The 26,194-nt window shown below is 40.8% G+C and overlaps 1 protein-coding gene across 4 annotated transcripts in view; it reads left to right on the top strand.

Annotated features, from left to right (window-relative positions):
• Positions 1 to 26,194, top strand: part of ANKS1A (ankyrin repeat and sterile alpha motif domain containing 1A) — a 196,669-nt gene that overhangs the window by 63,483 nt on the left and 106,992 nt on the right. For 2 of the 4 annotated variants that reach the window (XM_012461628.2, XM_012461627.3), the window contains exons 2-4: positions 16,891 to 16,971; positions 19,617 to 19,773; positions 22,236 to 22,298. In XM_012461628.2, the coding sequence (XP_012317051.1) occupies positions 16,892 to 16,971; positions 19,617 to 19,773; positions 22,236 to 22,298 (300 nt within the window). In that variant the 5' untranslated portion in view covers position 16,891. The remainder of the gene's footprint in view (positions 1 to 16,890; positions 16,972 to 19,616; positions 19,774 to 22,235; positions 22,299 to 26,194) is intronic. The other 2 variants (XM_012461626.3, XM_012461625.3) reach the window with 1 other exon arrangement.

Below are 26,194 nucleotides of genomic sequence, written 5' to 3'. Positions count from 1 at the left end.
AACAAAATAATCATCTTAAATATTAAGATTAAATGAATTCAGTCAGTTTGTAGCGATACTTTGAATAGTTACTTTCAGTAACAGACTTCATCAGCTAATTGGATTTCTGGAAATGTTAATGGAAGTCTCTCAGTTAACTACCTCTACTCATTTCCCTCTGGGACCCATTTCCTACCTAGAACATCACGCCTCTCTTTCTCAGTGTTTTCTTTATTGGTTTCCTGGGACCCTGGGGAGAAAGAAAAAAGCAAGACAGGATGAATGAGGAGGGGGGAATGTGAGGCAGGGCGGAAATGAAAGAATATGAGCTATGGGGAATTCCCCTTATTCAGGAACGAGAAAAACAGCAAGGAAAAAAGCCATTTCTCAAGAAGCTATATAGCATGGTGGTGAAGATTTTGGAGTTAAACCCAATGTCACCCTTTCTAGCTTTGTGACCTTGGCTAAGTTATTTCCATCCATACTTGTCAATTTTCTAGGGTTTCCTTATAGAGTCTTATGAGAGGTAAATAACTGGTTATGTAATTCACTTAAAGTATACTTGGCTTATAGTAAACATTTAATCAATGTTAGCTATTATTTCTAGGCTTTTTAGTTGCAAAATTCCAAGAAAGGAGTCTGAAAGTCTGGATCCACTAAAATGACCATATAATGTATTGTTCAGGCCAGGATGCTGTTAATAATTGTGGGACAACAAATATAAGCCAGTATTTTATTTATGATTTCCCTAATGCGGAAGGCATCTGTGCCCCCAAAAGTGTGACTGATTAAGGCAGCTTTCCTTCCTACCTCAGCCCAATTAAGCTAAGCCTCTGGACTTTGACAAGCCAGGGAGCAAATCATACTTAAAAACTCTGACAGATAGACAAATACTCACTAAGTCACAGAGGAAGCTTCGCTTTTTCTTTCTAGGTAACATATCTTCAAGTGATATGAGTCTGTACAGATTTTACTAAATATTTGTGCAGTATTGTTTACCCAAGAAATAACTTCAAAGAGGATATTTAAGTTCGTTCTTTCTTTTTTTTTTTTCCCAGACGGAGTCTTGCTCTGTCGCCCAGGCTGGAGGGCAGTGGCATGATCTTGGCTCACTGCAACCTTCACCTCCTGAGTTCAAGTGATTCTCCTGCCTCAACCTCCTGAGTAGCTGGGATTACAGGTGCCCGCCTCTACACCCAGCTAACTTTTGTATTTTTAGTAGAGAAGGGGTTTTACCATGATGGCCAGGCTGGTCTTGAACTCCTGACCTCAGGTGATCCACCCACCTTGGCCTCCTAAAGTGCTGGGATTACAGGCATGAGCCACCGTGCCCCAGTTTAAGTTCTTATAAGTAGTTTCTGTCATTTAAAAGCAATAATTTTAATGGATCCATTAAAATTGTCAAAGTCTTTCAGGGAGAAGAAGGTATAAGATTTCATTTGAATGAAGATCAAATGACAGAATATCTAGTAATCTCCCACAGAATCCAGGACCTTTCAGGGACTTTGAAGGGGACCAATACACGTTGGATAAATGTATCATAATTAAATAAAATACTTTAAAAAATAATTTTGCCACATCTTTCTTAGTTAGGTCCCCTCATTGCCTTTAGGTGTAAATTTTTCTTACCTGTTAAAGTCTCAGTATATGCCAGGTGCAATGCTTAATTGGTGGTGAAGATATAATGGTAAACAAAACATATTTGAATCTGCCCCTAAGTTGCTCATGGTCCAGTGAGAAAGGCAATCAAGTAATGACAAATGTGGAGCTCTAAACTGAGATTGTTGTAATGAAGGCAAAGTATGAGGAGTTACAGGAAGTTCTTTCAGAGCGTGATCCAGCCTGGGAAGGTGAGGAAGAAGTTCCTGAGGAGAGTTTTGTTCAACACTGAATATCAATTAAAGAGGCAAGATAGGGTAGGAGGGCTGAGGAAGAGGCAGAAAGGAGCATAGTCTTCTAGGAAAGAAGGTTCTGTATGTGTAATACAGAAAACTGGGAAATGTCAGTTTTTTAAAAAAATCAACAAGACTCCGCTGTGATCCCACACTTTTCCCACTGCTTGTAGTGCCCTTGTTTCCCTTTTCCTTGCTAATGACATTCCATTCATCCATCATCACTTTACAGTACAATTTTTTGTTTTCATGTCTCCGACGTCCTTTAGGACAGGGACTTGGTCTTATTTATTCTTTCATTGTAAAATGTTTAGAATAGCACAGGAGCCTTTCCTCTACTTTTTCCCTTTCCCCATAATGCCAGGTACTTACTGTGGGCTTGCTACTTGGGAAGGCGGCACAAGACAGGCACAGTGCCTGTTGTCATGGAGCATGCACTGTAATGATTGTTTTGCTCATTGAGTACACTCAATGATTCACCCTTAGAATCAGAATTGTGGACTCTGGAGGCCATTTTCATAGAGTTTTAGCAGTTCTGTGCCTCCTTTACAGTTGTGGAACAGAAACAATCAATGCTCAAGTGTTAAGAAGCCATTAATAAAGTAAATTGAATTAAATAAGATAAAGGTCCCCCAAATAATAAGTGTAAGCCACTGGAGAAATAAGGCTTGTAAAAGTATGGGCTGGGCGTGGTGGCTCATGCCTGTAATCCCAGCACTTTGGGAGTCCAAGGCAGGCAGACCATGAAGTCAGGAGATTGAGACCATTCTGGCCAACATGGTAAAACCCTGTCTCTACTAAAAATACAAAAAAATTAGCTGGGCATTGTGGTGCTAGTCCTAGCTACTAGGGAGGCTGAGGCAGGAGAATTGCTTGAATACGGGAGTCAGAGGTTGCAGTGAGCTGAGATTTTGCCACTGCACTCCAGCCTAGCGACAGAGCAAGACTGCATCTCAGAAAAAAAAAGTGATGTACATGTTAATCCTCATGAATACATCCTAATTACAGCAGAGAAGTCTTGTAGTATTGTCCACTTCGTGGCAATGTACTTCTCAGGCTGTCCTGTCCATGTCCATATTGGAATGACAGTTCCACACTGTACTCATTCATGTGCTGTTCACTATCCACCTTTCTGTTCTGGGGATTGAGAGGGAGCCTGTGCCTCACTTGCCCAGGATAGCAATAACTTAAAATAACAATCCTTAGAGCAAATGTTCTAGGTTTCAAACAATTCATCATTGCTCTAGGGAAACCGAGATATATGTGTGTGTGTGTGTGTGTGTATATGAGGGGGTGATATTGCATGTTTGCATTCAAATTGCTGACAAGAAACAGAAGGCTTAGAACAGAATAGTGAGAAGAGCAACACTGGATATTACTGCTGTGTTTATCCTGAAGATAATTGTCCTTTGCAGGATAGAAGAAGGAACTCCTTGCGGCTTTGTGGAACAAGGAGGCCATCTTTCCAAGTTTCTTGTTTGAATTGTGTCACATGTGCAGTTAAAATGGAGTATCACCCTCTTGCATGTGTCTCTCTTGAGGGAATAAACTTTTCAAAGTCGCTGCTTTGCAGAACATGCTTAAACACAAAACCGCAAGGTTCCCAGAATTACACATTTCATAGTTGACAAGGGCCTGCCCACCTGTCACATAGCGTCAGCATCCTTTCTGCATCAGTCCCACTGGAAGGCCGTTTGGGCACACCTGATTCCCTTCCTGGAAAGCAACCATTTCCAGCTCTTAGTGCTTTCTTCTTCTTCTCCATATTTCTGATTGTTAGGCTTATGCTATTATTTCTTTATTTTAAAAACTTAAACATCCTCTGTTAGTCTCTGTCAGCCTCCTTACACTCTCTCTGTCCACTGCCTACCCCTTCATCCTTCAAGTATATCACAGCTTTTAGTTACGTCAGTATTAAATGCTTGTGTGTATGTTATTATGACTGTATTATTTACCTGCTGAGCCAATTATTATCCTGTAATTCTAGTTTATTCTTAATACGATTAATTAATTTTCTTTCTTGTTGATTTTCTGAGTTTTCTTTTTTTTTTTTTTTTTGAGACAGAGTCTTACTCAGTAAACCAGGCTGGAGTGCAGTGGCGTGATCTCAGCTTACTGCAAACTCCACCTCCTGGGTTCAAGCGATTCTCCTGCCTCAGCCTCCCGAGTAGCTAGGATTACAGGCACATACCACCATGCCCAGCTAATTTTTTTGTATTTTTAGTAGAGACAGGGTTTCACCATGTTGGCCAGGATGGTCTCGATTTCCTGACCTTGTGATCTGCCTGCCTTGGCCTCCCAAAGTAATTTCTGTTTTTTTAGTAGAGACAGGTTTTCTCCATGTTGGCCAGGCTGGTCTCGAACTCCTGACCTCAGGTGATCTGCCCTCCTCGGCCTCCCGAAGTGCTGGGATTACAGGCATAAGCCACCACTCCTGGCCATTTTCTGAGTTTTCTATGTCCAGCTTACTCTTACTTCCCAAACCACAACTATAATTTTTAAGTATTCTTTTTTACATCCTAGGCAGATACATCAGTTGATCATGTTAGTTTCATTTCCTCCTGCCTCCCTGGATTCTCCAGATATGGTCTCAAGGCCTGCTGTGTAGCTGATTCCCTTCACCCTGTTTCCTGGATACCCGTCTTCCTCTTTCTCGGTTTGCTCATTTGTTTGGTAGAGCACATCCTCCAATCACTTCCTGATAAAAGAGTGTGTGGGAGGTAAAAGTTTGAGACCCTGCATGTCTAAAAATACCCATTCTGTTTTTATACTTGATGATTGGAAGTCATTTCACCTCAGAATTTTGAAAGCATTTCTCCTTTGTCTTATGGCTTCCAGAGGTGCTACTGAAACTGGTGGCACTTAATTCTTTGTATGCAAGCTGTTTTTTTACTCTCAAACTGTGTTATCTTTATCCCATTATTATAAAATTTCACAATGTGACTTTAAAAAATTTTTTATTATTCATTATACCGAGCACAGGATGAACTCTTTTAAGTGGAAGATTAAGGAAAATTTCTTAAATTATTTCTTTGATGATCTTTTTCTTTTTCTCTTCTCTGGAACTCTTGGTCCTCGAATTTTATCTTTCCTATTTCCAACCTCTATCTTTGGTTCTACTTTCTGAGAGATTTATTCAACTTTATCTTCTGGATCATTATTTATATTTTTATTTCTAATATTATTTTTAATTTCTAAGAACTTTTCACTGATCTGGTTTTTGTTTTTTTTTTTTTTGATCCTGTTCTGTGATAATAGGTTTTTATTTTTGAGGTTTTTTGTGACTCCTTGTCTCATTTCTTTGAGTCATTTTTTTCTGTTTACTTTGTGCTCTGTCTTTTCATGTTAAAGGCTTTTCCTCAGATGTCTGGCAATCCTTGGTTATGATTTGTATTTAAGCATGAGACCCTAAATAGCTGATTAGATGTTCTGTATAGAGGTGGGAAGAGATTGTGTCAAGGATGGGCTTTATATTAATATTACATAGGGTTGTGGGGCAGGAGCCCTCCCCTCAACCCCATTTTGTTGAGAAATCCCCCAGAGCCATCATTTGTTGAACTTTTCTGTGATATCATTTGTTTTCTCCAGGAAAGAATCCTCCAGCTTTCCTATGTGGGGATGGGAGTGGAGCTGCCAGTATTCTGGAAGCCAAGTAGGTTAGGGGGCAGAGATCTCATCCTTCAAGATAGACAGTTTGATTCAGGGCCTCTGATTTCAGTATAGTTCCTCTCCCTGTCTCCTACTGTTCCTAACATTCCTGCATTTAGTTCCGAGCTGGTTCTTACAGAATAAATCTACCTTCTCCTGTGTAGGTAGAGGAGTAAGTAGTCCCTAACTGTCCTGGATGTTACAGCAGACCTGATAGTCTAACACTTCTTTTTTTTTTTTGAGACAGAGTCTGGCTCTGTTGCCCAGGCTAGAGTGCAGTGGCCTGATCTTAGCTCACTGCAACCTCCACCCGCCAGGTTCAAGCGATTCTCCTGCTTCAGCCTCCCAAGTAGCTGAGATTACAGGCAGCCACCACCACGCCCAGCTAATTTTTGTATTTTTAATAGAGATGGGGTTTCACTGTGTTGGCCAGGCTGGTCTTGAACTCCTGACCTCATGATCTGCCCATCTCTGCCTCCCAAAGTGCTGGGATTACAAGTGTGAGCCACTGCGCCTGGCCCTAACACCTCTTTATACAGAATTTGTATTAAGTCCTGGTTTTCAGCCCCTCCTCATCCCTGGCCTCCTCTGCCACCTGGTACCTCTAATCCCTGAGCCTTCCCAAGGTTGCCTTTGTGAATTGGCATCCCCTTCATGGGCTGCAGAGATTCACTTTCTCAGCTCTACTAACTTACTTACTTTTTAATCTTTCAAAAAGGATTGACATTTTATATTTGGTTATCGTCTCTTCTGTTCCTTTTGCTCTTTTCGTTTGTTTTTACTCTGGTTTTAATGGGATTCAGGGGGGAGCAAAAATAAAAGTACATGCTTAGTCTTCCCCAGTTAACTGAATTATTCTGGCACTGTTGTGGGGCTTTTGTGTCTGACTGTTTCATGTCTGTGTTTTGTATTCCCTTGAAGACTACAGGCTTCTCTGACAGTGGGGATGGTTTCATAGACTCCTTATATCTCTCCTTTTACCCTCAACTGTTAAGCATTTTAGGAAGGATATGTCAAATTCATTTGAGTAAGATGAAATCTTTTCTAAATTAGACTGATTTGAGAGTGTTTTCTTGTGTTGGAAAACTGCCAGCCCTTCCTGAGGTTCAGAGATAAATCTCACTTTGCAAGGATAACTAAAAGAAGAAAACATTAAAAGCTTTTGGCAGAAAAAGGCTGATGAGACAAACTCTTGTTTAGACCTTATGATTTAATGAATAATTGTTAGAGAGCTGCCCAGGACCTCTCTTCCCCCTTAGGTTTATTGCTCCCTCTTTACAGGGTCTGCAACCCAGAAGGCCTTTATCTGACTCGATGCTTTGCACCGTTGACTTCCTGAGATTTAATGCAGAAGGAGACCCACAGAGACCCACATTGTTTTCACTAAACATTCAGTGTCACGGGCCTGGAGAAACTGGAAGGAACATGCACTAGAGTCTGATGTGGAATTTTGTTTCCGCTTTCACGTAATCAGCTATATGACAATCAGCAAGTCATTTGAACTTCAGTTTTCTTACCTGTAAAATGGAAATAACAATATCTATTTTCCTGCTTCATAGTATGCTTGTAAGAGTCAAATATGGGTAACATGCATGCAAATGCATGTAAACATTTAGACAATGTCATTTTAAGTTATTTGGTTTGTAACCATGGTACAAACAAGGATGGGGTTTAGATAACATAGGATTATGGGTTCCAGACCCTCTTATCGACCCACTGACCAGACATCTACATATGGGAATCAAAATTCAGCCTCAACTAATTCGAAATAAAACTCCATCCTAGGTCAGGCGTGGTGGCTCACGCCTGTAATCCCAGCACTTTGGGAGGCCGAGGCGGGTGGATCACGAGGTCAAGAGATCGAGACCGTCCTGGTCAACATGGTGAAACCCCGCCTCTACTAAAAATACAAAAAATTAGCTGGGCATGGTGGCATGTGCCTGTAATCTCAGCTACTCAGGAGGTTGAGGCAGGAGAATTGCTTGAACCCAGGAGGCGGAGGTTGCAGTGAGCCGAGATCGCGCCATTGCACTCCAGCCTGGGTAACAAGAGTGAAACTCTGTCTCAAAAAAAAAAAAAACAACTCCATCCTACTCCCTTCTCTCTCCCCTACTTCACACCACCACCATCACAAAACAAAGCAACCCTGGTTTTCCTCCAGAATTTACTCTCACTACTCAACAAGTTGCCTGATTCAAACAGCCGCCGATGCACCCCATCCTGCATTTGACCAGATCCTGTCTTTTCTATTGAATCTATCCTTTTTTCTCTGTCCTCCTTACACTGCTGTCATCTAGGTATTCACTGCATGCCTGAATTACTAACTTCAGCTGGGCTCCCTGGATCTAGTCACACACTACTTCCAGTGTATCATTTACACACCCGCTCAGCATGATGAAAAGAAAATTCTGAAATATGTCAGGCCATCACAACAGTATAGTAGAATAACAAATGGACTATGTGAGTACCCACCTCCCAGCTGTTAACAGAAGAATTTTTCTAAAACATCCATCTGATCATTCCCTGCTTGAAACTTTTCAGCGGCTTACAGGACCCTTTCTGGTTTGACTCTGCCAGCCTGTTCAACCTTGCATTCACCATCTTTCCACTTGTATGCTCCAGCCACTCATAATTAATTGCAGGTGCCCCACTTTGCTGAGACTACTCAGGGGACAGTGAATTTGGATGTTACCTCTTCGTTTCTGCCTAGCTGCTCCCTCCTAAACTTTAAGGCTCAGTTTAACTGTCTCCTCTTCGGTAAAGCCTCCCTATTCTCATTTCCCTTAAGCCAGTTTGTGTACTTCCTTCCCAGAATGTCACACACTGTATAGTATTGTCATTTGTTTACTGGTCTGACTTCCTCACTGAACTCAAGGGTGGGGACTGTCCAGCACTGTGGCATAAACATTTTTTGGATTGAACTGGATTGGACTCTCTTCTGACCCATTGAGATGTCATTACTTGTCTGTGTAAAGTAAGCAATAAAGTAGCTGGGCCACCAGATGAATCATGTTTACTACCAGCCAAGAACCACTTAGGGTATCATTTGGTCCAGAAATCTGACCTTATGCACATGAAAGTGGCCTGGACACTTCGGTTCTAACTCACGGTTCTTCTGTCTCTGTGTTTTATGTACAGACATCTCAGATGCAGTGTTCTTGATGTCCTATCAAGAGATTGTTGCCATTCTTAATGGATATAAATGTAGTAGATTTGTTATACTGCATAGAGACCATGTCACACTGGGGCAGTGTTGGTTCAGGGTTGGCAAGAACCCAATCTGGCAAGAGTGAATGAGCAGGTTGGTGAAAACTGAATGTTAGAAGTTGCACCCTGGTGGTCCTGGACCAGTTCCTTACATAGTGCTCTGTGCTTGGAAACATGTGGGATTTCCCTAAAGGATTTATAATATGTTATGGTGAAGTTGCAGTTGGGTAATCTGGAAGATCTAAAAAGGGTGAAATTAATATCAGCCAGTGCAATCAGGAAAGGTGTTGAGAATCAGGGGACATTTGAACTGGGCCACTTTCTGTACTCGACAGAATAAATATCCCATTTGTCTTGTTTTTGCGATTCTTATTTGATTTCACAGAGACTTTAAGCAATTTTTTTTTTTTTTTTTTTTTTTTTGAGACGGAGTCTTGCTCTTTCACCAGGCTAGAGTGCGGTGGCACCATCTGAGCTCACTGCAACCTCTGTCTCCCGGATTCAAGCGATTCCCCTGCCTCAGCCTCCTGAGTAGCTGGGACTACAGGTGCACGCCACTATGTCCAGCTAATTTTTTGTATTTTAGTAGAGACAGGGTTTCACCATGGCCAGGATGGTCTCGATCTCCTGACCTCATGATTCACCTGCCTTTGCCTCCCAAAGTGCTGTGATTACAGTTATGAGCCACCGTGCCCAGCCTAAGCAATTTTACCTCAAGTTTTTGCTTGAGTTTTGCTAGGTATGAAAAGTGGTAAGTAAATTTAGCTATGAGTGTTGATGGACTTTTGAAATCAGATAGGAGGAACCCTGATTCTCTGTGAAGAGACTTAGTTTCTGATCACCTCAGTTTAGACTTGAGAGTGTGTGCCTCCCCTTGTTTTGAAAGTGCTCCCCTTTCCTTCAAGTGTGGACTTTATGTCCTCCTCTGTCTCCTACCCCTGGCAATGAGCACTCTTAGGTGCTCAGTGGATGCCTGTAGAACTGCACTCACCTCGGCGTCCTTTATAATGTCCTCTGTCATCTCTGTGGGCAGAGCTTCCTGCTACTCCCCTCTCCAGCCACATGTCAGGCCTGCTCCTTCCCTGGGCTCTTGTGTTTGATGCTACTCTGCCTGTCTACCTCAGACATCCTCACAGCTCTTTACTTCATTCAGATCTCTTCTTAAAGGTCACCTTCTTAGAGAGGTCTTTCTTGATGACCTTATCTAAAATATCACTCATTTCCTTTTTATCCCCTTGCTTTGCTGCATCTGCTTTCTTTGCTGCCTTTGGCCCTTATCACCACATAGGCATCATAGGATCTATTTATTTGCTTATTCACTCAGTCTCTCTCTTACCATAGAAATCGAGCTACATGAGGGCAGAGACTGTCTTTTTCCATCTGCATCTCCAGCTCCTAGAAGGCACCCTTCACATGTCTGTTGAGTACATGCATGTGTAGCCCCACAAACAGGACCTCATTTGGCACCTTCACCAAATAGAGTGGGCTGTGTCTTTGTGGACTGTTTCTATTCATCAAAACCTGCAAATCCAGCACAGTGCCCGCCATGTATAAACGTATAGTCAGTTTTTAAAGGAATGGAGAGAGGCCTTTGAGGTGGCATTCGAAAGCCACAGGGCCTCACCAGTCATATTCTTCCTTGCCTTCTACAGTGCTTTAGATGCCATCCTAAAACATAGGTGCTGCCGAGGCGCACAGGGCAAGGCTTACTGTGCTTCAATATCACGTTAAAGCAGTTAAGCTGTTTTTGACACACTGGGCCTCTGAATACTATTAAACTTGCTCAAGCTTCTAGAAGTTTCCATGAATGATTCAAGTCCTGGGGAGCCCATCACAGTAGAATTTACAAATGCAGAGACAGTGGTGTGGAAAATTAAGTGAATTGTCCAAGGTCAAAAAACTGACAAGCGGTGGAGGCGAGTTTTAAAGTCAGATCTGCTAACCACAGAGCCCAAGCTCTTAACCTAGGTTCCATAGCTTCTTCACACAGACTTGCTATGACGGTTCCAGGACCCATTAAGGTTAGTCTGGAGTTTGTCCTGCAAGTCAAGGGCAGCTATTGCATTTCTGCACAATCTTTACAGGTTAAATGTTGCTTAGGAATCTCCTAAGCTATGTTTAAAGTTGTTTTCCCTGGTTCCTGGTGCATTATATGCTGCTTTTGTTTGTCGGTGAGCAGCCCTTTGGTGCTTACAGTTTTAGAAAACCTGTGATAGGGAGGAAGACCTGGATTGTAAATAGCTCTTTTCTTGAGCTGCCAAAAAGGAAGAAACTTGGGTGGAGGGGAATGTTATTACCATCCTGTCTGAAGCTGAAATTCCGAACAGGGAGATGATATTTATTTTCATTTAGATTTTGTTTAATATGTTTTCCAGTCCCCAGAACTTCTAGATGGGCTTTCGGAGTGGAAGGTAGAGAAAAAGGAGGGAAAAAAGGCCTCCGTGGTTGGAAACGTTGCAGCTTTTTGCAGTGAAGTCACTATCTTTTTTCCTTATCTTTTCTAATTGTTTTGAGGGAGTTTTAGTGCTGACATAGAATGTCCAGACGTAATCACCTTTAAACCAGTCATGTAGGCAAAAGTTAGAAAATGATGAAAGGCTTGCTTGATCCTGCATTTTTCTTAAAATCAAAGACGGCTTAAATCTTAGTTTCAGGGTTCCTTGGGGACATGGACTGAGAGGGCTGAGATAGTTGAGTAATAGAACCAAATTAGTAGCTGAGAGGCCTGCACTCTCAGCCACTTTAAGTGGTCTTGCTATTTCCTCTTTCTCAGCTCCTCTTAGTTATTCCAGTCGCCTTGCTGCTGAATTATGTACACTACATATTCACTTCATGTCGTTATAGTTAGATCAGACAGTCCTTGTTTGGCCAAATGCCATGAGCTCCATCACAGAGTGTTTTTGATCTACTACTGATGTGATATGTGATTTGGGGCAAAGAATTTGTTTTCAGATTCTTAGTGTCACCTGTGTTATAATGATGATCTTTTCTCTTCTTCGGCAATTTGAAAGTAAGTGTGAAAACTGTACCTCACAGATTTTCCAGATCCACCTCACTTGCCATCACCCTGATCCATTGTCAGGCACAGTCATATACTTTTTGGTTTGGAAAATGAGGTCGTTGTAGAAATGTGTTGAAGAGATTTAATTCCATTTAGCTCCTGGTTTGGGAAGTGCTGTATGAGTTCAGGCTTAGTGGAGGATGGGATGGGGTATCAAGATGTACCTCAGGCTCCTCACTTTGTCTTCACCATCCTTAGTTGGCAATGAACAAATAGCCTAGATATCAAAATACATGTATGTTGCTTTTTAAAAATTTATTTTTAGTTGACAAAAGCTTTATATATTTCTTGTATATAATATGATGTCTTAAAATATCTATACATTATAGAGTGGCTAAATTGAGCTAATTAACATATGTATTACCTCATATATCACTTTTGTGGTGAGAATACTTAAAAACCAACTCTCTTTTATTTTTGAGATGGAGTCTCACTTCTGTTGCCCAGGCTGGAGTGCAACGGCGCTATCTCGGCTCACTGCAAACTCGCCTCCCGGGTTCGAATGATTCTCCTGCCTCAGTCTCCCAAGTAGCAGGGATTACAGGCATGCGCTACCACAGTTGGCTGATTTTTAAATTTTTAGTAGAGACAGAGTTTTGCTATTTTGGCCAGACTGGTCCCGAACTTCTGACCACAGGTGATTCACCTGCCTCGACCTCCCAAAGTGCTGGGATTACAGGTGTGAGCCACCATGCCTGGCCGTGATTTTTAAGATTATAATACATTGTTATTAAGTATAATCTCCTTATTGTACAGTATATCTCTTGAATTTATCCTCCCTGACTGAAATTTTGTTCCTTTGACCAACATCTCCCCAACATCACCCCCTCCAGCTCCTGGTAACTACCATTCTACTCTCTGCTTCTGTTAGTTCAACATTTTTAGATTCTGTATGTAAGTGAAATCATACAGTATTTGTCTTTTGATGATTGGCTTATTTTATTACCATAATGTCCTCTAGGTTGATAAATGTTATTACAAATGACAGGATTTCCTTTTAAGGAAACATTGTTTATGTATACCACATCTTCTTTATTCATTTGTCCATTGATGGACAGGTAGGTCGATTCCATGTCTCAGCTATTGTGAATAATGCTACAATGAGCATGGAAGTGCAGATATTTCTCTGATGTACTGATTTCATTCCCTTTGGATATACCCAGTAGTACAATTGCTGGTTTGTATGGTAGCTTTAGTTTTAATTTTTTGAGGAACTTTGTACTGTTTTCTATAATGGCTGTACTGATTTTTGTTTTTACCAACAGTGTGCAAGGTTGCTCTTTTCTCTACATCCTTGCTAACACTTATCTTTTGTCTTTTTGGTAACAGCCATTCTAGTAGGTGTGAGGTGATATATTATTTTGGTTTTAATTTACATTTCTGTAATGACTAGTGATGTTGAGCATTTTTTGACGTACCTGTTGGCCATTTGTATGTCTTCTTTGGAGAAATGTCTTTTCAGATCTTTAGCCCAATTTTTCAATCAGGTTATTTGCTTTCTTGCTATTGAGTTGTTTTGAGTTCTTTATATATTTTGGATGTTAACCTCTTAGCACAAGTATGGTTTGCAAATATTTTCTCCCATTCCATAGGTGGTCTTTTCACTCTGCTGGTGGTTTCCTTTGTTGTACAGAATCCCACTTTTCATACTTAAAATTTATCTTAAGATTCTAAACCTAATATCTACATGCTCATCAAAGTGGTTTGTCACCCATATACAACTGAGTTTTACTACCATTTTGACATTTTTTTATCTTCTTTTCCTTGTGCATAGATGATTCCCCCTTTTCTTTTACAGTATTATTATTATAAAAGCACTATGTGAATAGATTCTCAATGTAAGTATTTTAAACTGTGGTAGAATACAGAGCACAATAGGTAAGTCTCTCTTCATCATCTGCAGGGCTCCCTAACACAGATTTCCTTCCCCAGAGGTAAACACCATGGTCAGCATTTGGTGAGTGCTCTTCTAGTCACCATCCATTTACAGGGATGTGTATTATACAATGACCTTTTTTTTTGCTTTCTTATAACACAGTATGTCTTGGAAAATCTTTCCATGTCAGGACTTAAAGGTCCAGTTTGTTTCTTTCCTTATGATTGTTGATGGTTACATAGTATTTTATCAGTATACCTACTATTTTACTCCTTGCCTATAGATAGACATTAAGTTTTTAGTTTTTAACTCTTACAATGAAGCAATTCTGTACAAGCATGTGTCTTTGTGCACATGTATAAGTATTTCTGTTGGATAGTTGCCTGGAAGTAGAATTGCTGGCTCAAAGTGAATCTATTTTTGGTTTTGATCGATGGTGCCAAATTGTCTTCCCAAAGGAATTTACCAGTTTAAACTTATACCAGTGGTGTTTAAGAGTGCTTGTTTTCAGGCCGGGCGCGGTGGCTCAAGCCTGTAATCCCAGCACTTTGGGAGGCCGAGGCGGGTGGATCACGAGGTCAAGAGATCGAGACCATCCTGGTCAACATTGTGAAACCCCGTCTCTACTAATACAAAAAAATTAGCTGGGCATGGTGGCGCGTGCCTGTAATCCCAGCTACTCAGGAAGCTGAGGCAGGAGAATTGCCTGAACCCAAGAGGCGGAGGTTGCGGTGAGCCGAGATCGCGCCATTGCACTCCAGCCTGGGTAACGAGAGCGAAACTCCGTCTAAAAAAAAAAAAAAAAAAAAAAAGAGTGCTTGTTTTCCTAATCTTTGAAATCTTTGACTTGATAATGCCGTTATGTTCATTTTTGTCAATGAGTGTTTTAATTTGCATTCTTCTAGATTGTGTCTTTGTAGATCTGACCTTGTCTACTTTCTGCCTTTTAGTAATTACTCAACATTGCTGGTTACTTGATGATATCTTTTTAAAATTTTCTGGGTATGAATCTGTCTGTTTATCTGTCTGTAGTTGTCTATCTGTGTAGGGTGGGGTATCTTTTCTGTCACTTTAGAGAACTTTAGACAGGAGGTAGAGTAAACTTGTGCACTTAATCTACTCTCCTGATAAATTTTATTCTTTCTGAGCCAAGACTATGCAGTATTTACAATTTTGTTTCTTTTTTCTTTCTAACATTATAATCTTTTTTGTCTTATTACATAGCAGTATAACTGGTATCTGATATTCTACTCTGTGTCTGTACTGTAGTTTATAATTTGTCAGTTGATGCCTATTGCCAACATTTAATTTAATTTAATTTAATTTATTTTGAGACCAAGTCTCACTCTGTCACCAGGCTGGGGTGCAGTGGCACAATCTTGGCTCACTGCAACCTCCATCTTTCAGGTTCAAGCGATTCTCCTGCCTCAGGCTCCTGAGTATCTGGGACTACAGGCACATGCCACCATGCCCAGCTAAGTTTTGTATTTTTAGTAGAGATGGGTTTCAGTATGTTGGCCAGGCTGGTCTCAAACTCCTGACTTAAGGTGATCTACCTGCCTCGGCCTCCCAAAGTGCTGGGATTACAGGTGTGAGCCACTGCACCCAACCAAAATTTTATTTTTGTAAATAATATTGCTTCCAACTCTGAGCATAAAGGCTCTGGGCCCAGATGGCTTTATTAGTGATTTTTTATAATTTTAGTGCTCTTTGTCATTGATTCTTTTTTTTTTTTTTTTTTTTTTTGAGACAGAGTTTCCGTGTGTCTCCCAGGCTGGAGTGCAGTGGCATAATCTTGGCTCACTGCAACCTCTGACTCCTGGATTCAAGCAATTCTCCTGTCTCAGCCTCCTGAGTGGCTGGGATTACAGTTGCACAGCATCCAGCTAATTTTTGTATTTTTAGTAGAGACAGGGTTTTACCACGTTGGGCAGGCTGGTGTCAAACTCCTAGCCTCAATTGAATCTGCCTGCCTCGGCTTCCCAAAGTGCTGGGATTACAGGCATGAACCACCGCATCTGGCCTGTGTCATTGATTCTTGAATATTAGTAGATAGCTGCCCAGCTGACCTGTGATCTAAGCCTAACACTGATGCCATCCAATAACAGTAGCATAAAAAACAAGAACTTTAAACTAGCCTCAATTATAAATATAGATCCTATGTAATATACTCTCAAGTAGAATGTACCAATAAGGTCATAATGGAAATTTACAATTAAGTTTACACCGAGAATGGCTTAATATTAAGAAACCTATTGATGGCTTAATATTAAGAAACCTATTGATAACAACATACTAGGCTGTTAAATGTGAAAAACTATTATCTCCATAGATGCAGAAAATACATTTAACCAACTATCTCTAATAACGCTTTTTGGAAAATAAAAATAGGATACTTCCTTTACAAATTACAGAGTATCTACCTCAAACCATTGGAGGCATTCTCATTAGAAGCAGAAACAAAACAAGTTTGTCCTATGCTACTTGATACTCTTTTAGAAGCTCTAGCCAATGCAGTATGGTTTGCAGAAACAGAAATAAGAACTAAGGCTTTTAGGATTATTTGATATTATTTTAGAAGCTCTGGTCAATGCAGTAAGGCCAATACGGAAATAAGAACTAAGGCTTTGAGGATTAAGTAAGGTAACATTTTCTCTTCCCTCCTATGGTATTTTTGAGTCAGATAACACATTCAGATTATAGATTCTGTGATTTTTTAAATTACTAGTAAGACATATTTACAAAGGAAAGACAAAATCATCTCTTGCATCTTAAGCCATGTCTCCTGGTGCTTTTTGACCTTGATCCTTGCTCGTTGACTCATCTTGATTATCTGGTCTGTGTTGAGGTCGCTCTCAAACCTTCAGTCACCAGCACAGGAGTGGGTGCTCAATACCTGTGACTGGCTGAGTGGTTTGGTTCTGTCTTTGATGACCTTTCAATGAGCTGTTTTTACAATCCTGGGAGTACTAGAAGAACAAGCTCTTAAGCGATGACACTGTTGTCTTGACACTTGACTCTGTTCAGCAAACCATTGCAGTGTACCCTCAGTGCTATGCATCTCTATGGTGTATAGCTGCTGTACTTACCAGGAGTCATTTGGAAGTAACTCGTCAGGTTGAACACCACACAGAAATCTTTACTAATTAGCTAGCGATCTCTAACTTTGGTTTGTGACTTCAGTCTGTGAAATCTATGTCTCTCTCTCTCTTTTTTTTCCCTGATAGCATGTGGAGAGGGCCAAATGTGAACTGTGTTGACAGCACTGGCTACACACCCCTGCACCATGCTGCTTTGAATGGCCATAAGTAAGTATCAATGTACTGCATCCCTGCCCTCACCCTTCAGAACCCAGGCCCTCACCTTGTCTTTTTCATTTCCTAGAAAAGTTTGTTGGCTGGGCTCAGTGGCTCATGCCCATAATCCCAGCACTTTGGGAGGCCGAGGCAGGAGGGTCACTTGAAGCTGAGTTTGAGAACAGCCTGGGCAACAAAGCAAGCCTCCATCTCCACACACAAACTTTTTTTTTTTTAATTAACCAGGCATGGTAGCATGCCTGAAGTCCTAGCTACTTGGGAGGCTAAGGCATAAGGATTACTTAAGCCCAAGATTTTGAGGCTGCAGAGAGGCATGATTGTGCCATTGCATTCCAGTCTGGGCGACAGAGCCACCCTGTCTCTAAAATACAAAAACAAAACAAAGGTTTGCTAAGCAGTGGCACTGAGAACCAGAAAAAAAAAAAACCTAAGTTTAGTTCGTCCAGAATTTCTGTGTCTTTCTTTCATGTGTAATTTAAACATCCTTCCCCACCCCACCCATCAAAAAATCTTTAGTCAAAAGTTAACCTTTTCTTCTGCCTGTTCTTTTCGCCTCTGGAATGTTCCAGTGCTACGTAATGGTCTAGGTATGTTGATCAAATTTGGGGCAGCCAGAACATAAAGGGGCTGGAATCTATTAGGTAACTAACTCCTAGATAAGCTGAAAATAGATTGAGTGGTTATGAGAAAGCTGTCTTCTGCTTCAATATTTATTTACTCTCTCTTCTTGCCTGCCATTCTTTCCTCATAAAATTAGCTCTGCGCTCAAGAACCCTTTTTAAGGGGAAAAAATACATTAAATGTCCCACGTAATTCTCCTAAGTAGAGAGAGGTTATTAGGAACTGGGTGGGATTTGTATGGAAACTTCTCTGGAGAAGGCATGCTTTGGGGAGAATTTGAGAGAGAAGGCATAGGCTTAAGTGCGCAAAGAGGCAGGCATTGTCAGGGAGTGCAGTGAGTGGGTTTGCCAGGATGTTGAAGAATGCAAATCAGAGTGTAACAGAATAGAAGGTGTTAAAGGAAAACATGTACTGTAGGCAATAAACAGCAGCAGTGTAGTTTTTTGTTTGTTTTTTGTTTTGGGGGCTTTATTTTTTGAGACAGTTTCCCCCTTCATGCCCAAGCTGGAGTGCAATGGCATGGTCTCGGCTTACTGCAACCTCTGCCTTCTGGGTTCAAGTGATTCTCCTGCCTCAGCCTCCCAATTAACTGGGATTACAGGCATGTACCACCGTGCTTGGCTAATTTTTGTATTTTTAGTAGAGATAGGGTTTCACCATGTTAATCAGGCTGGTCGCAAACTCCTGACCTCAGGTGATTCACCTGCCTCGGCCTCCCAAAGTGCTGGGATTACAGGCATTGGCCACTGCGCCCAGCCAGCAGTGTAGTTTATATGAGGAGGGATTATTGGAATCATTTTAGATTTTGCTGAGCAAGGAGCTCCAGGGCTCTTGCCACCTTAGAGTATTTTGTGTTATTTGTCCAATATTTGACCCACCCTAGTTGACTCCAACATGCCAAAAAGAGGCAATGGTTGTTTCCTTCAACATTAAACATTTCTAAAATATACTGAATATGATCATTAAGTATTTTCTGTAGCCATCTTAGATATAGCTAAAAAGAAATCTGTAGAGAACACTGTTCCCATATATAGTGGGGTAATGTGAATTAAAGTGAATCTTGAACTTAAATGACTATAGTTTGTTAGCCAAGTTCATTTCCAGATGCTGTTTTTATTTACAGTGGGGATTTTCTTTGACCTCACATTCATAGGGATAATGATATACTGGTATCTATTTAATTAGTGCTGTCACCAGGAAAAAAGCAAGTTCCTCTTTCTGGGGATATCAAATGATAACATATGTGTCTGGCTTACTTTTGCAATAACTTTTTTTTTTTTTGAGACAGTCTCACTCTGTCATCCAGGCTAGAGGGCAATGGCGCAATCTCAGCTCACTGTAACATCCGCCTCCCGGGTTCAACCGATTCTCCCTGCCTCAGCCTCCCAAGTAGCTGGGATTACAGGCACCCACCACCATGCCCGGCTATTGTGTTTTTAGTAGAGATGGGGTTTCACCATGTTAACCAGGCTGGTCTTGAACTCCTGACCTCAGGTGATCTGCCCACCTCAGCCACCCAAAGTGCTGGGATTACAGGCGTGAGCTACTGTGCCTGGCATGCAATAATTTTTATTTTGCTTGGCCTCTCCGCTTTCAGCTCCTATATCACTAAATGCTCTGAATAATGTGGTGAATAATGATATTTGTCTTGTATGATTACTTTTATGTATATTCAACACCTGAATGCTGTTTAAACATCATAAACAAGGAAACATTGCCAGGTTTAGACAACGAGTCCAGACATTTTCAAAGTAATAGAAAATAGATTACCAAGAAAGCCTAAACAGAAAGGTGATGAGCCAGCATAGCATGGCTTACGGTGGTTCAACTGCATATCAGCCGCTGTACAAGTAGCTCATGGAATAAAAGGAAAAGCCTGGGTAGTGAGCTCAGGTAAAGACACAGGAGCCAAATGAGACATCTATGAAAGGGCTTTGTGCCATACAGGTGTAAAGAGCTGTTAGCTGGAAAGGCTTATGAGTTCTACAAACTCATGATTGATTTTTGCCTTCTAGGGATGTGGTCGAGGTTCTTCTGAGGAATGACGCACTGACCAACGTGGCTGACTCTAAAGGCTGCTACCCACTGCATTTGGCAGCCTGGAAAGGAGATGCCCAGATAGTGCGGTTGCTCATCCATCAAGGGCCTTCACACACCAGAGTCAATGAACAGGTCGGAAGGAAGGGAGGCTTTCCTCTCTCCATTCAGCTATAGCCAGAGGTGGCAGCCCATCACCATCTTAGCCCCATAGTTCAAATCTCAGAGAACTAGCTCTTTTTTTTTTAAAATTTCTTTGATAATCAGTTCCTTAGCAAGGAACCACCTCTTCCATATCCTAAATGTGACTCCCCTCTTCACAGTTCTACTCCTCTTAGTAGATCTTATACTATGAGGATGTATTTTATATGCATTTGACTCATGCATATTTGGAGTAGTACTATAATAAAAATGTATATACAGTCAGCCCTTTGTTTCCAGGACCTCCCCATAGATACCAAAATCCAAGAATGCTCAAATCCCTTATGTAAAACGGCAAAGTAACATTAGTTCTCTCTGTCTATGGGTTCTACATGTGCACATTTAACCAACCATGGATGGAACCTGTGGATATGAAGGGCCAGCTGTATTCACTTTATTTACAAAATTTGAAATAATGCAAACCTTACAAAATTGCATAGTCATTTTCAAGCTGCTGAGCTTAATTAATTGTAGGCCAGGTGTGGTGGCTCATGCCTGTAATCCCATTACTTTGGAAGGCTGAGGCAGGAGAATTGCTTGAGGCCAGGAGTTTGGGACCAGCCTAAGCAACACAGTGAGGACCCCCACCTGCCCTGCTGGCCCCTGTCTCTACAAAAAAAAAAAAAAAAAAAATGCCCACACTTGTAGTCCCAGCTACTCAGGAGGCTGAGACAGGGGGATCACTTAAGCCCAGGAGTTTGAGGGTGCAGTGAGCCATGATTATGCCACTGCACTGCAGCCTGGGTGACAGAGTGAGACCCTATCTCAAAAAGTAAATTGTGTTTATGCCATTGACACGGCAATGTAACTTTTTCAGTGTTTGTCAATACCGTGTAAACCATGCTGTTGTTTTACATACGTCAGAACTTGCAGCAGTGGAAGTACTCATGCTAGTGCTGAAAAATGAACTCGCAAATCAGAAACATGTGAGTGGAGGTCAGAGGTGATTTAGTGGAATGATTATTTCCATGATGTCCCCCGATGTTAATTTAAGAGTGAGCATACTCCAGTTGCCTGACCATTTGGAAAATAAAACAACAACAACAAAAAAAGTGAGCATGCTTTGAAAAAGCAGAGATGATTCTTAGAAAATGAAAAAGGCCGCATTTGAGCAAAAATAACCTTACAATGGCCATGGATTTAGTTACTCTGAGAATATACTTCCTCTTGTTTACATTTATATCTTTGGAAAAATTGTACCTGAATTATGCAAGTTTTAAACAAGCCTCTTATAAATACAACCCGCTGTCATTTGAGTTGGAGGTTGTGTGCCAGTTTGAGAGGAAATGGGCTTATATGATAAGCCATTCTCCCTTTTCCTCTCTCTGCTCTAAACCGAAGCAGATACTTTTCTCAGTTCTTTGAAGAGGGAGATGTTGATGTTTCTCAGTAAGCTTCGGACTATTTTTCTAATGACTTTGCCGAGGGGATTGTTAAATTACCTGTAGGATTAGCTCAAAGTTTTTTCTCAAAAAATAGGAAATCATCCTGGCAAGTCCATCTGTCAGGAGACTCATGCAGTTCTCAGTTAGCTATTAAGAGCATGATTTTGATTCTGAGAAGGGCAGCTTCATTCTGAGACACGAGAAAATTAAAATAGTGCTCCCAAATCTCTTGATTTGGAGATTGTGTGTATATAGCTTAATCAGCCTGCCTTTCCCCTTTTGGGCTGTATTTTCTGGGTAGGTGAACAACAGACATTTAAAATCATCAATGAGGATGTTTGCCTATGACATTTGGGAATGAAAAGTATCTGTTTAGAATTAACTCTTTAGAATCTAAATGTAATTTTACTCCTCCTAGCTAAAGTGATCATTTCTCTTTTCTGAAGGAAATGTATAATGAAGTTTGCTTATAACTAATATTCTTCAGTGTTGGAAAGACTGGTCACCCATTAAAGTCCTTCTCATTTAAGAAGTTTTCGGCAACCATTTCTAATCCTCTTTGCTCACTTTTGCCTTGAAACACAGCTGCTTGGATTTTTGAGCCACTTGAGTGTGCTAGCTTAACCTGCTCACAGCTGCCTCCTGCCTGGAGTATCAGTTGATAGGTGGGACCCCAGCCCAGTGCTTTGAGTATCTGGCAGACAGGTGGGTGGGCAGGAGCTGGGCAAGATGTCTGCAGTAGCTTGAAGACCTTAATGGATATAGATAGTAGTTACAAGTACTATTGTGATTCGTTTTAAAACCATTAATGTGGTTCCAGTAGGATGCTTCAATTAAAGTGGGGTAAGAGTAAGGTGCCCTGGAGATTGTCTTTCTTATTAACTTCCCTTTGAGGTATCCAGAGGGCAGATTCAGGTTGTTCTAGGGTTGGGTTCCCTCAGGGCTGTGTATTGCTTTGATGTATTTCATCCATTTTATCATCACTTTTTTCTTTTCCTCTCCTTTTTGTAGAATGCTCTTGAGATCAAAGAACTCAAAAAGTACGGCCCCTTTGACCCTTATATCAATGCCAAGGTGTGTACTTTGCTGCCAGGAATTCTCTGCATCACTTCTCCAAGCTATACCTCCTCTTTGGTCCTCTCTGCGTCTATTCTTGTCCACTCAGGCTCCTCCTCATCACACTGACTGTTGTCTGCTTCAGCCCATCTGCTTTTGGCTTGTCTGGGAATGGGAAAATGCAGCTGCAGTGGGTTTTGGCTTTATTTTTAAAACCCATACTAATTTGGGAAAGGATGGGTGGCTTTTTCTGGAATATTTGAAAAGGCAGGAATGGGGAAATAGAAGGGACCATATTACATGCTTAATTTATTATTTGGATTATTAAAAATTTTTAAATGAAGTTAAGAGATAATCAGACAAATTATCTTTATAAATAAGCATAGAAAAAAATAATTAAATTGTACTTCCTGGAATTAAAAAATTATTTTTGGCCTACTTTTTATATGTCTTTTGAAATGGAATCTGATTTTCAGGTTTCAATAGCTAATGGTGGAGATGTGGGGGAAAGGACATGGGTGATCCATTTTATTCCTTTAAAAGTTGTTGCCTGCCTCTCTCTCTTTTCCTGGAGTTTGTGCATCTCTCTCTGATACTTTAAAACCATGGCCCAATATCTCCAGCCATTTGCTTCTCTCTGCTTGATCACTCTTAACCCATGAGGGGTTCTGAAATAGGAAATGATGTTGTAGGACCAAGGTGGGCACCTGCCTTAGTCTCCCTTCCCGTGAGGCTGGGACAAAGAGTAGTCTGATGGGTCTGGTGATGAACAGCCCAGCCCTGCCTGCCCCTCAGCCTTTACCACATCTGAGCGGCAACTCTTGTTCATTGGGTGATGGTGTTAGCCTGTTTCCTTGGTGCTCTCAACTGCTGGTTGTTTGATCAAAGATTTTATTCAGATGAAGTTTGCTTTTTGGCAACAATCTGGAGTGTGCTTGAGACACTGCATTATCCATATTAGCTACCTTTTACTTGCTCTGAAAACAGCTGCCATGGGAAAGAGAAACATAAGGTACTTCTGTATGTTTCCAAACACAAGGCAGATATTTCATGCTTTTGAGAAATACTGATTTAGCAAACGAAGCCCCCTATGGGCTGGACGTAGGAAGGCCCTGTAGGAGATCTCGTTCAGCTGTTGGGTCTTAATGGTAGAGAAGCAGTTTGACCTTAGGTAGTGGAGCACATCAGCTTTATTTTGGCTTACGCTTTCTTTCCTCCTTCCCTTCCCTTTTCCTTTCCTTTCCTTTCTCTTCTTTCTTTCTTTTATTTTAGAGAGGGTCTCCCTCTGTTGCCTAGGCTGAAGTGCAGTGATTGGCCTCCTCTTTAAATTCTGTTGTTCTTGTCTTCAGAATAGGAAGACACTCTTATCTTAGTTTTTTTGTTTGTTTTTTTTGTTTTGGAAGTAGAGTGATAGAGTGGAAAACTCATAAGTCATAGGCTTTCATGTCAGACCAGAGTTTAAGTTCTGGGATGCTATTTAGTGGTTTTGTTGACTTCAACAAGTTACTTAATTTCTCTGAGCTTCAGTTGTCTCTTTTGTAAAATGTGGCACTACCATCTGCCTTGCTGGATTGTTTTGGAATTTAAATAAGATAATGTACATAAAGTAAAAATCTCTCATAGCTAGTAATATTTGAGATACTAATTTTTTAAAAGTGTATATAATGTATTTCTGCAAAGGCATTTTTGGAATCTGTTCCTGTTACTGGTAGGTGACACTTAATGAAACATTATTCAGTTAGTCTATTCAGAATTTTCTTTTATGGGGAGGAACCTTGAAGTAATTGTTTTCCCAGTAGTGGTTAGTTTAGTGGGCTTATAAAGCTTTGATAAAGGGTAAGACTTTGGTTCTTGAAAGTACGTTTTTTGCATCAGAGTTCTGCTTTCCAGAGCAGTACAGAGTAAGTCTAACTCTACTTCCACATGATGAATTTGCTTTCATTTTTCTTGTGTCATCTCAATCTCAGACCTAGTTTTTCCTCTCTTTCCAATTCATATACACACAAAAAATATATATACACCCACCCACACACACACACACACACACACACAATAATTGTCACTGATGAAATATTTGATATTAAGTCATGAAGATTATGACCCTTTGATCCTAAACATTTCCATTTTGGTATTAGTTAGTTATTTGACCTAAATCTCCCAAGAACAAGGACATTCACTTATAAAGCCACAATACATTTATCACATTTAGAAAATTCAATATTAATACGATACTGTTGTCTAATATAGAATCTATGTTCAATTTTACCAGTTGCCTCAAAAATGCCCTCTAAGAGCCATTTATGATTGAGAATCCAGCCTAGGATCATACGTGTTAATAATATGGAACAGTTCCTTGGCCTTTCTTAGTCTTTCATGGCATTGGTGGTTTTTAAGAGCACAGGCCAGTTGTTTTGTATACTGTCTTTCAGTTTAGCTTTGCCTGATGTTTCCTCAGGATTAGATTCTGGGTATACATTTTGGGCATACAAACCATAATGCCACGGAAGTGGTATTATGTACATTTTAGTGCCTTGCATCAACAAGGCTCATGACGTTGATTTGTCTCATTCTTGATGATTACAATTGATTGCTTCAGTTGGTGCCTACAAGTCTAGGGTTGGACCTACTACTAGTTTGTTTTAGTTTTTGTTTTTTAGTTCCCATGTAATTCCAAAATAAAGCTGGTTTGAGAACCACCAGTTTAGGCCAACTTTCCATGTAGAGGAGGAATCTTTCCCTCTGTCACTTGAAAGGTGGACCTGCTACCCCTTATTTTAAGTGTTTTCTTGTTTTCCCTAATAACAAACAGAACTCATTACTATTTGGCAGCCTGTTTTTGGATTCCATTGAATTTTGGTTTCTTAAGTTTGGCTGGTATCTATCTTCCTAAACCTTCATTTTTTGCATCAGAGTTCTGCTTTCCAGAGCAGTACAGAGTAAGTCTAACTCTTCTTCCACATGATGAATTTGCTTTCATTTTTCTTGTGTCATCTCAATCTCAGACCTAGTTTTTCCTCTCTTTCCAATTATGACATGTTTTTCTAGGGCCTATATGTTCATTGCTGCAGCTAGCTGTAGGCCAGGTGTCCCTAATTTCAGCATCTGCCAACAAGGGATAAGTGTGCAGTTGGGCTGTGAGCACTAGGAGACTAGGAGGTGATGTCCTGAAATAGTTCCAAGAGGAGAAAGGCCAGGAAAAAGATTTTTGTTTGTTTGTTTGAAATGGAGTCTTGCTCTCTCACCCAAGCTGGAGTGCAGTGGCACTATCTCAGCTTACTGGAACCTCTGCCTTCCAGGTTCAAGCAATTCTCCTGCCTCAACTTCCCAGGTAGCTGGGATTACAGACATGTACTGCCATGCCTGGCTAATTTTTGTATTTTTAGTAGAAATGGGATTTTGCCATGTTGTCTAGGCTGATCTTGAACTCCTGACCTCAGGTGACCCACCCGCCTTGGCCTCCCAGAGTGCTAGGATTACAGGTGTGAGCCACTGTGCCCAGCCAGGAAAAAGTTTTTTTACGATTTTCTGCTGCTTGTAGTTTATGCATATATATACATATGTATAATGGATTTATACATTGAATGGACTCTTCAGATGTACGAGTTATTTATCAGGATCCCTTTTTCTTAGAAGTACTGACCATAGTAAGGGAAAAATGAAAGTGGGTCTTAAGATGGGTAGGAATGGAGAATTTGTGCAAAAGCCTTGGGGAAAATTTGGGCTATTTCCTCTTACTGCCCTTTCTCAGTCTAGATTCATGGTAATAGAATTCTGGGAACTCTGGAAGTATTGTGAGCACCTGTAGTGCAATTCGGAAGGTGTGGCAGGGAAACATTCCAGATGATCAGAAGTCTATGCTGCTGCTTAGAATCCTTCCTTTTCTTGTGAGTCCATTAACCAGCACTTAATAAGAG

This window comes from Aotus nancymaae, unplaced genomic scaffold, assembly GCF_030222135.1.
Source record: "Aotus nancymaae isolate 86718 unplaced genomic scaffold, 86718_ANA_hifiasm-v0.15.2.pri h1tg000040l, whole genome shotgun sequence".
NCBI classification, from domain to species: Eukaryota; Metazoa; Chordata; class Mammalia; order Primates; family Aotidae; genus Aotus; species Aotus nancymaae.
This window is presented reverse-complemented; position numbering and strand designations above follow the sequence as displayed.